Source organism: Neophocaena asiaeorientalis, unplaced genomic scaffold (genome assembly GCF_003031525.2).
Source record: "Neophocaena asiaeorientalis asiaeorientalis breed wild unplaced genomic scaffold, Neophocaena_asiaeorientalis_V1.1 scaffold733, whole genome shotgun sequence".
Classification (NCBI taxonomy): domain Eukaryota; kingdom Metazoa; phylum Chordata; class Mammalia; order Artiodactyla; family Phocoenidae; genus Neophocaena; species Neophocaena asiaeorientalis.
This window is the reverse complement of record NW_020172687.1, coordinates 81,110-94,280: the sequence shown is the minus strand read 5'-3', so window position 1 is coordinate 94,280 and position 13,171 is coordinate 81,110. Positions and strand designations below refer to the sequence as shown.

At 35.9% G+C, this 13,171-nt stretch overlaps 1 protein-coding gene across 3 annotated transcripts in view; it reads right to left on the bottom strand.

Annotated features, from left to right (window-relative positions):
- Positions 1-1,018: 1,018 nt before the first annotated feature.
- CEPT1 (choline/ethanolamine phosphotransferase 1) overlaps positions 1,019-13,171 on the bottom strand; it is a 36,341-nt gene continuing 24,188 nt past the window's right edge. For 2 of the 3 annotated variants that reach the window (XM_024739922.1, XM_024739920.1), the window contains exons 5-9: positions 10,249-10,333; positions 3,627-3,758; positions 3,000-3,158; positions 2,391-2,516; positions 1,019-1,795 (exon numbers count right to left, since the gene is read on the bottom strand). In XM_024739922.1, coding sequence (XP_024595690.1) covers positions 1,676-1,795; positions 2,391-2,516; positions 3,000-3,158; positions 3,627-3,758; positions 10,249-10,333 — 622 coding nt within the window. In that variant the 3' untranslated portion in view covers positions 1,019-1,675. The remainder of the gene's footprint in view (positions 1,796-2,390; positions 2,517-2,999; positions 3,159-3,626; positions 3,759-10,248; positions 10,334-13,171) is intronic. The other variant, XM_024739923.1, reaches the window with a different exon arrangement.

Genomic DNA, 13,171 nt, shown 5'->3' with positions numbered 1-13,171 from the left:
TACTTCTCTACCCCAGATGCTGGAGAAGTTGCTAGCAAGCAAAGGCAGTGAGAAACTTCCCCTTCCTGCTACATTCCAGCAAAGAAATGAAAGGTTTCACAGTCATTGCTAATCAAGATTACATGGAATTGATGAAATCATTAAAAGTGCAAGGAAGAGTTCTGGTTGCCAGGCAAGGCAGCACAGCTATTGTGTATCCATGATTACGGAAACAGGGTATAAATAAAAATCAATAGTAAGATACCTCATTTTAGTCAATAGCTTAAACCTTTTCTGCTTGTCTCCCTCTTCATTCAAGAAACTAAACTATATACAATGGAAACAGATCTGGTTTATAGTTACTGAGGACACCTGGTTTTCAATTCAAACTGTTGTACAGATACTGAGTAGCCAGAAAAGGAGAGTGCAAATTTTCAATAATTGCCTAGAGAGGCCCAAGCCTCTCTAATTAAAAATCTGGGGGAAGGGTTTGAGATTCCTAGACCAGGTGACTATTAAACCCCTCTGGACTTTTAAGACTATGATTCTGTTTTCTCAAAGGGAAAAAAAGATTTATAATGTCAAGGGTGACAACCACAACCAAAAAAATCTACCAAGAGGGAAAATGAACATAGCACTCCTGTGTTTTGTTTTGTTTTTCTTTGCGGTACGCGGGCCTCTCACTGTTGTGGCCTCTCCCGTTGCAGAGCACAGGCTCCGGATGCGCAGGCTCAGCGGCCACGGCTCACAGGCCTAGCCGTTCCACGGCATGTGGGATCTTCCCAGACCGGGGCACGAACCCGTGTCCCCTGCATCGGCAGGCGGACACTCAACCACTGCACCACCAGGGAGGCCCAGCACTCCTGTGTTTTAAGTTAAACAGTTTTATACAAAATAGAAAGGTCACAGGACACATAATGATGATGTAGCTGACTGAATTTCCTCATTTATTAAAGAATAGAAATAAATTTTGCTTAAAAATTTTAAAAACGACATTAAAACTTAGTTTCTTTCCACTGAATAAAAGTGAGAAGAAGACTGGCTTTCAGATCATATATTTATTTAAAAAAATAAAATGGATCGACAAAGTTACCACATTATTATGCATGCTAACAGGATTTCCCAAGCCCATGAGATACCATTTCTTGAGCAATAAAAAAAAATGACTTCCTCAATAATGTAAAGATAGGAAACCTTTCAATCCAAATTCAAGATCTTTATCACTAGGTTCCACCTCACAAAATATATCTGTGCCACAAGCTGAGCTCCTCAGTAAAGAAAGCTTGAGAAGATACTAAACAAGGACGTCACTAAAAGATGATGATTTGTTAAAATTATAAAGCAACCATCTTTTGGCCTGCAAATATTCTACATTAGAAATCTCCACCACTGGGGATCTGCTCCCCATGACAATTTTACTATGAATCCAGGATAATTACAAACACATAGCATTTTTTTCTTGCATGCTTTCTTGGGCCAACCCTGTTTGACAACATGTACAATTTACGGGATGGAACTTGAAACTCCCATTCTCACACAGGGATAGTTAAGGAGTGTTACCAATAACAAAGAATAAAAGTTATATATAACGTTGGTTACTATAAATTATATTTGCTCTTAACCACCCCGTTCTCCTTAATATGTTCAGATTCTTTCGGGCAGAAAACATGAGTTTCCTATAACATCAATTACATCATTAATGATGATTAGAATGAGCTGTAGAGACCTTGATTCTGAAGACATGTATGTGCAGGTGAGATGCAATCTGATTGCAAACACTGACACAGTAGCGAATCAAATCAAAGAAAGAGAAGACCTAAAAAAAAAAAGAGAGATACTATTAGATTCTCAGGAATCTGCTTAGGCCATCCCTAAGATTCCTGAAAGCCAAGAGGAGAGGCTTCTTTCTTCTCTTATTTTGAAATTCACCTTCAATTCCATAAAATTTAATAACTCAATTTCCTCAAAGATTTTTCCTTTACACCAAGGAGCAACAAACTTCGTGAATATTTTAGGCTTTGTGGACTATACTCTCTTTGTCACAACTGCTCAACTCTGCCACTGTAGCATGAAAGCAGCCACAGACAATACATAAATGAATGGCCATGACTGTGTTCCAATAAAACTATTTACAAAAACTGGCCATTGGCCCACAAGCTGTAGTCTGCCAACTCCTGCTTTACAGTTAGAAATATGGAATTTATGAGCCAGGATGTAGGCAGGACTAATAAGAATAATACAAAAAATGACTCAAAGATGAAGCCATGAGGAACTCCCAAGAAGTCCCATAAATGTGGTTTTCTAGTATTCTAGATCATTACAATTATACGATCCATCTCTCAGGACTGGCCCACTGAAACAGAAAACAAGTAACCTTCAAATCATGAAATAGAACACAGTACAAAACTTACCAGGGCTATCCAAAGTACAATATATTCATCAATAAAGCTGTTAAAATATTGGTCCAGAAACAAAAGTGCTGGACCTATGAATGCTGTGTCATGCAAATGCATTTCACTTTTAGTCATGTGTGCCACCTATGAATAAAGAGAATCGGTGATGTAGGCAGAGGCATTTCCACATTAAAGCAAGTGTGAACTACACAGTAAATCAGTATTGTGATCAAATATCACGTTTCAAGAATTCTTTAGCAATATCTGTTGAATTTTCAAAACTAAAACAACAACAAAAAGTGGGTGTGAAAGCTATACACCGAAGGTATATACCACGCCAACTAAGTCCCCCTAAATACGCTTTTCACAAGGAGCCTTGAGTGTACAGAATGAGAATGAAGAGTGTGGATAGAAAGAAGAGTCGTAGAGGTTTAAGGAGCTTCTGGTAATCTCAAATTGTAGCTTCATGTAAGAGTAAAAATGGCTCCCATATTGACATCAAGAGATTTTGATTAGAGGACAGCAAACTCTAGAACTGCTTAGGAAATTATGAAATGAAAACTATGGCCATAAAACCAAAATAAGATGAAAGTTAAAAAGAAAACAGACAAAAACTCTGGTGCTTACCACAAGCTTATTGGTGATTTTGGCAGATACAAAACCAAATGTCAATATATAAAGACAGGGATGCTTTTCAAAAAGCTGAACTGCTGATTTCTTGTAGATCATTGCAGCTAACGTAATTACTGATCCAATATGGAGAAAAGGAGAAAGGACACTTGTTCCCTGTACAGAGTAAAGAGAAGTGAGGAGTTAGTGGTATTCTATACCAATTTGCTTGATGGAAGACAGATCAACTTGAACTTCTAAGAACCTCACGGTGTCTGAGAGTCAGCAGTTTTTATAACTGAATACCAGAACAGCTAAGGAAAAGCAGCAGCATGGATTAGTTAGGCACAAACTGAGGATTTTACTTAAGAGGGCAGACATTTTACAAAGCAGATCGCACTTAAAAAAATATATATATATATGTGTATAAAAGTGTGTGCATGCACAAAAAATATGCAAATAAAAGCATATAAATGTATACATGTGTAAATAAAACTGAGATGTTTCAGGGTTTTTTTTAAGACTAAGTGGAAACTCTCAATTAACAATGATTTTAATTAATTCAAATAACAATTCAAATGAAAAACAAAGTGACTACAAAACTAAGTCCTAGCACAATCACTGGAAATCTTAAGAAATACTTACTGCTATCGTTGATCCATTTTTTCCAACACCACCTGTGAAGATTACACGGAAGTAATTTGTACAGGAAAATATGGTGCCTGCTACAGTACAAAGCGCAGGAAAAATTTTCATTTGAATATTCAGCACTGGAATCTTTAATGGGTAGAGAGAGAAAACAATTAATATATATATATAAATCAAAATAAAAAAACAAAGCAAACATTTGATTCATATTCTGATATATTCTCCATTCCTTCTAGTCTAGTAAATACTTAAATTGATGGAAGTTTCCCTAACCTTTCCATTATAAACAATATAAAGTCTCAAGAAATGAGAGACTACATAAAAATTAATCTGACTTCTGATACCAACTTAAAAAAAATAACTCATCCAACTTTATTAGCTCGTGTCATAGCTAAATAAGGTTCACCTAATGCATCCCAGAAATCTGGCAATAATGAACCAGGCTATCTTCTGGCCTTTTAATAAAAGAAGTGTACTTTTCCTTTATCTTTGTGCATTTTTTGAACTCTACTGCTAAATCTGTAATTCGTTACTAATTGTTATGAGGGAAAGCATGGAGCATAAAGGACTAGAAATATTTGCAACTAGATATAAAAAATCTGCAAACTAGAGAATTCCCAATTCCAAACTGTTAGAATACAGGCAGCTAGTAAAAGTAGAAAGCAACTAAGAAGGCATTCATATTCAAGGAGCTTCTGTAATCTCAAATTGTAGCTTCACATAAGAGTAAAAACAGCTCCCATGTTGATGTCAAGAGATTCTGACTGGAGCATAGCAAACTCAGGGACAGGACGAAAAATATGTGAAGCACACCCAAGCAGGTACAGCTCTATAATTGTGAATCCGAAACTTTAACATATAAGTTTACTTTTCAGAAGAAGTAAATAATAAATTTTTACAGTATACTGAAAATATGAATTGATTTACCTAAAGGGAGGCTGAGTGCTTTGAGATCATGTATCTAACCTTGTGAACACAATATGCCTCACTTAAAATTAAATACACTTGTATAATACTAAATTCTAAAAATCATTTAAGATTTTCTTTCTTTCTGCACATCTCTTTTTAGCTTTTCTGAAGTCTCCAATTTTGTCCAATATGGACTGAAAAGAAAGGAATAGTAAAATGATATATTCTATTAAGTGAAACAAATGACCCTAGGAATAAGATTCCAAAAGCCCACAGTAGTTTAACAGGCAATGAGTTCTTACAATGAAGACATTTTAATCAGGGCTGTCTACACTTTTTAGGGATGCCATCTGCTTACACTTTTAAAATCAAATAAGAATGTGACACTTCCTATTTTTTGTATGTATAAAACCCCGGTAAAATTGAAAGATATAAAATTTAATGTTTAGCTACTCTATTTCTTTAAAACTCTCAAGAACTTAGTTTATTTACACAACTCTATGACCTCTTGCAAAACTGCAGTCTAAAAAAACAGGGAAATCAACTATTCAAATTTCAAGTTGTACTGTGGCAGTGTTTAATTTTCTAAAATGAAAATAGGTCAACTTAAAAATTAAGCCCAGAACTTCACGGAGCATCTTAAATTGTCTCCTTCCTTCTCTAACTGATCTCCAAACCCTACAGTCCAAATTCAGGGCTTGTTTTCAATAAAGGAGAAAATCAACACCATGGTTGCTTTGAACTCCAAGAGATTTTTTTGCTCCAGTTCAGAAAACTAAGGATATTACAATCTAAGTCTGATGCACCTGGCTGAAATTCAATATTCTGTCTAGTTTCCTTTTCCCTCCAAAGACAAAGGACCTGTCTGGCAAAGGAGGAAATACTACACTCACTTAGATTTCAAAAGAAGTGAAGCATTAATCCATTACAGGGGCATGCCTGTATTAAGGCCAGGGCACTAAACAAGTGCCAACTCTAGTGTAGCAGTAATCTGTGCCACAATTGAACTGCATTGCATCACAACTGTGTTTAAAATTTGGTGAAAATGCTTTAGGATCATGGAAATTTTTGCTCTCTGAAAGAACAAAGGATAAACAGCAACATTACAAAAGCCAGGCAAATTAGTAAATGGCTTGGACCACAAACCAAGTAAGCAAGCTATAGACGTAGGGGCAAAGAATCATAAACATTCTTAGGGCCCTCTTCACTTCTGTCATATATGATAGCTACATACACCAAAACATAAGCTCCTGAATGTAGGTTTACGTTTGAATTGATTTTTAGAACCCTGGATATTGTAGGTGCTCAGTATAAACTTATCAAATAGATTAAGATGTTCTCCCTTTTTCTCTCTACGTAGAATGTCTTTTTTTGAAATACTACCGTATTTCAAAATACGTGACACACCTTGCCGTCATGTTAAGAAGAAAAAAGGAAGTTAGCTACAACAAAATGAGGCAACATGAAGGGAAAGCGGAAGTCAGAGGAACCCCAAGTCTCACCAGGTGATCACTTAAAAATCAGCACTGATCAATCACTTTTAAAAAGTATTAAAAGTATTGCCATTTTCACCTCACACTCAAGATCAAGGAGGGTGGACACACTGTCCTTTCCAACCTTTCTTTCTGTCCTCATCCTCCTGGAACATATCCAGGGTGATCTAAGTGCATCCACTCTATAGAAACAGCCAGAAAGCTGTACTAAAAACACTTTTATCTCAGGCCTACCCAGAATGTCAATGGTCTTTGAGACTGGGAAGAATAAGAACTCCCTTGGGTCATGGTGTCTGCTCTACAGCTAGGGTAAAATCCTCTGGATTCATGCCATAAAATTATGTAGCCAAATAATATCAGTTTAATGTAGTTCATTTCAGAGATTAAAAAAAAATCTTAAATTCTCAGGTGTACCAGATTAAATGGACACAGATTTTGGTTTAATCGTTTGGATTAATGCAGAGTATCAGTTACTAAGCTGTTAGACAAGTTTTCTTATGAGCATAATAAAATATTCTTACAGGCTTTGTAAATTTCAGCAGAAACAGAAAGTATCATTTTGAGATTAGATACTTCCTTCCAAAGAATGTGGGACTGCCTGTTTATAATGTCTGATTTAGTTAAGTATAAAGCCACTACTTAAGTCTTTTAGTTTAAGAATGAGATACAAATAAATTACATTATATAGCAAGTCTTCAGTTCTACCTAATGAATTCTGAAACTTCACCTGTAGTAACACCCACCATTTGCCTTAACTGGATTCCAGAAGGTGTCTCCTGGTTTATTACACATTTAATCTACTCATTCTTTGAAAATTTTATAGTTTTCAAGGTCAGCGAAACAGTAGCTACTAATGAAATTTATTTTTTATCTTTGGCTGCATTGGGTCTTTGTTGCTGCACATGGTCTTTCTCTAGTTGTGGCGAGCGGGGGCTACTTTGTTGTGGTGTGTGGGCTTCTCATTGCGGTGGCTTCTCTTGTTGTGGAGCATAAGCTCTAGGCACGCTGGCTTCAGTAGTTGCAGCACACGGGCTCAGTAGTTGTGGCTTGCGGGCTCTAGAGCGCAAGCTCAGTAGTTACGGCGCACGGGCTTAGTTGCTCTGTGGCATGTGGGATCTTCCCGGACCAGGGATCAAACCTGTGTCCCCTGCATTGGCAGGTGGATTCTTAACCACTGCGCCATCAGGGAAGTCCTCAGCTACTACTTTTAAAAGAATCAAACGTCAGTGAAAGTAACTGTGAGGGGATTTTATGGGTCCCTTCCAAAGTGATGACATTCTTTTTTTAAAGAGTTATATATATGATAGAAGATAGTTCCAAGACATCCCAAAAGGATATATTCTTTTAGGGAAGCAATACACAAAAAAAGTCTTGTTTTTTGCAATGTGTAAACCATATACTAACTTTTGTGCATGAAAATAATTTCTTTCCGTAAAAAAGGGCAGGGGAACCAAAACACAAACCATGCACACACAAAAAACCCAACCAACCAAAACCAACAAAAACTAACTACAACCTTTGGTAAAAAAACCATCTCTTTGGGCTTCCCTGGTGGCGCAGTGGTTGAAAGTTCGCCTGCCGATGCAGTGGACACGGGTTTGTGCCCCGGTCCGGGAAGATCCCACATGCCGCAGAGCGGCTGGGCCCGTGAGCCATGGCTGCTGAGCCTGCGCATCCGGAGCCTGTGCTCCGCAATGGGAGAGGCCACAACAGTGAGAGGCCCGTGTACCGCAAAAAAAAAAAACTCTTTGATTTAAAAAAAAAGGCAAGAAATAGGTAATCAATAAGCAGTAGACAGAAATCACTTACCTTTGCAAAACAGCGGATTTTCTAAAATCAGCTTTAAGAAGACATTTGCACTGTTTTTGTTTGTTTTTACTATAAAGTTGCTTTCTTAAATATCAGTAAAAGTCTTTTAATGAGGATTTGGAAGGCAATTTCCATTTCATGGCCTCAACCTCAAAAGAGATAAAAATTTCACAGCTAGGCTCTAAATATCTTCTCTCCATTTTGGCACACAAATCAGAGCACTGCATGTAGTAGTCTTTCCTGAACTAACACAATGCAATTCAAAACAGCATATTCAGCAATGAGCCCATAGGGCCAAGGATAAAGAAAAAAAGAAATACAGTGGGTTTGAAGTCAATTATGGGAATCTGTACTGAAATCTGCTCAAAGAACCCAGAGTATTTCTCTAAGCCTCTGAATATCACCAGAGAAGTCCAGTCCTTTCCTTTTATTTTAATGATGGTAACAGTAGAACCAACGATGCTAATAATAAGACAGTGGCCCGTGAATCTCTTTCCCTACTGCAACCTCCATTTCAGTCTTGGATCTGAGAGTTCCTCAGATTACTTTTTAAAAACATATAATAAAAAAGAATGATTATCTTAATTGCCAGTATAGGACAAAATATTTGATCCTTTTAAAAGAAAAAAATTACATCTGTTATGTTCATGTATAGATTGTGTATATAAATTCTAATAAAGAAAGGTGACAAGTTTACCTGAAGCAAATTTACTACCAGGCACCACCTAAAAATTATGGATATGTGTATAGCCTGCGTGAATACATAACTGCAGTGAAAACAATGCTTTCTGTACCTCCATACTGATACAGATAATTAGGGATATATACCTGATGCTGACTTGATTTTGGATGATTAAGCCAGAAATCCCATTTTTTTTGTTACTGATATGCTGAAACATTAAAGGTAATTTATATATATATGTATAATTTTGGAGGGGGAGAGATCTTGGTATAAAACACAAAGCCTATGAAAATAATAATCAATATAATGAAGAAATTAAAAAAAAATTAAGTGGGAGGTAGGCTTTAGGCTTTATTACCTAGTTTCAGGAAAAGAAAATCTTTTCTTTCCTTCTTCTACAGCCAAATTGTTTAAAACTATTAACTATTTAATAGTTTTATAGCTATTTATAACTGCTATTTAACCTACCCAAGAGCAAAAGTAATAACATTCTAGTGAATTCCAAGATCTATAGATATAGATCTATATGTATACAGTGTGTATGTATCTATAGACCTCAGATGTCACTAGAGACAGTATTGACTTTTGAGATTAATGTGTAAAAAAAGATGTGATTTTGAATGATATTATGTACATGAATGAACAGTTTCAGAATTTTCCTGGTTGACTATGGATTTTCTTTATTCCTTCATCTTCTCCCTCCTCACAACACTATCCTCCCAACAAAAGGCATTAAACAATTTCTGGTAATAGATACTTAGGGAAGCATGTTAATTACACTTCCTTAAGTATCTAATTTACTATCATAAAGTGAGTTAGGTAAGGGAAAAATCTTGCTCAGTAAATTTCCCTTATACTTTAAAATTAATCTGATTTTTATGAACTGTGTTTGTTTAGGAGTAGCAAACATGCCAACTGTAAAAGCAGCAACAACTTCTATTGAGGGCTCATTATTTGATAGGCACTGGTCTGACTGCTTTACACATACTCATTTAATACACAAAATAACCTTATAAGACAGGTACTATTATTGTCTTCATTTTACAGAGAAGAAAACTAAGCCACAAGAGTTGAATAACAGATCAAGTTCATACAGTAGGCAGTGGAGCCAGGACCAAACTCAGGCAGTCTGGTTCCTGAGACTGTGTTCTTGGCCCCCGTATTATATATATTATATTCGCTCTTTCAGAAGTTTGTGGAAAAGAACTTGTGTTTGTAGGGGTGACTGTATTTCAAGTCAAGTTGAAAATCAAGGTCCTGGCTTGTGAAAACAATCCTAAGGCACTGATTTCAATAAGCACTTATTCTGTTCTGGGGCCAGAGTTAACTTACTACCAAGATTTGTTACTCAGCTTTAAGCATATAATGGAGAAATCAGTAGACTCATGTAGCTCAGAAAGAGAATAAAATATTTGGTTTAATCTTGTCATTGGTTAACTTGATACACTACCTGCTGTTTCCTCAGCTGTAAAATAGGACGACAAATAATAATTCTGATAGCCTTCAAAAATAACCCTGAAATGGACCTACTGTACAACATAACCCCAAGTAGTAAAATTCACTATGCCCTAAAGAGAAGTTTGTGTCCTATCATTGCTGTGACTTTTTGTTTTCAGAAAGAATAAAATAATTTTACATATCATCCTTTAACTGGATTATACCATATTAGAAAAACACAAGCAAAAGACAACATGCATTATATGGGATACACAATGTGCAGAGTTACCATAGATTGCCAAAAAGGTGGTCCTCCAATCACTGCCAGCAAATGCATGATTATTATGAAGATTTGCACTTCAGTCACATCAATTCTGATTAGGTACAAAAAATCCAAAAAAGCAGAATTACTCAAAACAATTTCAAGTTAATTACTTGCAAGCTTAGCAGCATTCCTCTATCATGCACAATAGAAAAAAATCTCAAATATTGAGGAAAGGGGAGAAGGAGGTGTCAAAAATTTGTTATGAGCAAAATCAAATAAAATCCAGAGCATTTTAATTTCATTTGATGAATTTCACAGAGCAATAAAAACCCCTCCTTTCTAAAGAAAATTTCTGACTCATTGAAGTTGGGCTGAAACTACAGCTTAACCTTTCTCACCAAAAAAAAAAAAAAGAAAAAAAAAAGAAAAGAAACGAAAAGAAAAAAAGTGTGTGTGTATTAAATTTTGAAGCTCAAGCAGAGGATTGCATTGTACTGCTATATAATATGAGATCTTGAAATAAGTGCTTTGTAGTATCAAATGGAAGAAATGGTGAGCTTTTACTAAAGTAACATAAATCTCTGATACCTTGGCAAAACTTACTGCCCTTTAGATATATTCATTTAATGCCTTCCATGATGTGGGTGTGAAAAAAAAAATTCACCCAATTCTCAATCAAATTCTTATGCTTATTAGGTCAACTACTCTAAGACGTCTAGAAAGAAGATACTGAAAGCAGCCAAGAATTAGCTTTGAGCTTGCTGAAAACGATCTTACAGTCAAGAAGAGACAAACCTGGTACAAAAACAGGGCAGTAGAAATTAGAAGCCTGAAAGTCTGAAAAAAGAATATGGGCATATTCTGAAGACTGAGGAGCAAAGCAAAAACTGGTGTTCCTTTCCCTCTGTAAACTAGCACTTTTTATAATCTTGAGATTGTCATTCTCAGATTACTGGATCCAAATGCCTTTTAATTTTTTTACTGATTTACCCTACACATATGCTTGCACAAAATGTCTGTACAAGGTTATTACAGCATTATTAATAGTTGCAAAACTTTAAAAGTATCTCTCAATGAGGGAGTAGTTATAGAAATTATGGTACTTCCATACAGTGAACTATTGGGTAGCTTTTAAAAAAAGAGTGGGGTAGCTCTCTAGTGGTGACATGGAAAAATATCAAAGTTATATTGGGTGAAGAAAAATGCTGCAGAATGTGTATATGAACTTTTTGCATAAAAAAGAAGAAAAATAATATTACATTTTAATTTTTGCCGATAATTACATAACAAATTTCTGGAAAGATACATTACAAACTAAGAACAGTGGGTACCTATTGGAGAGGACAGTGTGGGAACTGGACAGCTGGAGATGAGGATGAGAAGGAGACTATTCACTGCACACCTATTTTATAATGTTAGTTTTTAAACAAAGTGAATAATTTATCTATTAAGAAGGTAAACTTAAAAAAAAAAGTCAGTCTAAGAAAACTGATAGCAACAACAGCAAGGGGGTTCAAATCCCAGAGCAGAATAGAGCCCCCATTTCTAAAATTGATACTTCAAGCAGACAATCTATCATGTTCATGTGAGCTTAAGACATGTAAGTTTTATGCTCATAATAAATAACCAGATTGAGACCAATCTCTCACAACTAAAAAAAATTATCTTTGATTGCTCAAGAATGTTTTTTAAATAGAAGCATATTAAGCTGCAAACATATAGTGATGTAGTTATCTTGATATACACATTTATTGAAAAAAAAATGGACTGAATTAGGCTCAAAAGAATCTGTAGAGCTGACCTGGTGAGTGATGTTGCCAATAAGGGGAATTACACTCAGTAGCAGACTCAGGAGACTAAGCAGGTGTCAAAGATGATCGACTCTGTCTTGGGTGGAGGAGGGTAGACATCTTACAACATTTTGCTGGATATGTGAAGTAGCCTTTTGGGAGGGGAAGGGCCAGAAGTATAGAATTACAAAATAAAAATGGAGGGAACCTCATGCAATTAATCTTTGTACCTTGGATGAATGTAAGTAAAAGAGATTAGGAAACATGAAAGATCTTTACAAAGCCCAAATTGGGATTCCTGGGAAATTTTTATGGATAGCCTGTTTGGAAATTTTGGAAGACAGAATTCTGTAAACCGTTCAGATATTATCACTGAATTTAGATCAACAATGCCTTAATGTTAGGAGGGAGAGTCAGGGAAAACTTACTTACCAGTTGGTAGTTAGTTAAGAACATTTTTTCCTGTGTGATTATCTGATTTAGCGGAATACTCTGTACTCCAGGATAAAGCCCTCCTGCTCTGAATCATGAGAATTGCCTATCACCACTTCTGGATGTGTGGCTCTAATCTTGACTGTCAATGAAAAAACGTGCAGTGCGAGGCCGTCCCAAAAGAGAGAAACTAAGCAAGCTAAGTGGGACAGGTGGCAGAAATGATTAACAGTGAACAAGAGTTAATGATTCTGTTTAGAAGAGAAGTGGTTACCTGACAGTCCATTTTTCCACCCTCCCACTAAGAAGTCTCTCAATATAGGTTGAATTTACTGTAACACATATTAGGAGGGGGCTCATTTTACGCTTTTTGGCTATGCAGGAAAGACATAATTATCTACAGAATATTATATAAGGCAGGAATTTGGCATTTCTGTAGTCACTTGTTATTTTCAAAATAACATGGGTGATAATATTTCCAAGTGTTGGAACTATTTCTCTAAAACAAAAACAAACAAAAAAATCAACCTCCACAACTATACCAAAAATAAGCCCTTCAAGGGACAAGGGCTATGTGGTAGAAAACCACCTAAAACACCAGAGTGACTTTTTAAAAAAAGACATGGGAAAACAAATCTCTTAACTATAGCATTAGATTTTCACAGCCTAAAAGTTTCAGAGGGGGGAAATTAGACGATAATAAACATAATTTTCTATAACCATGA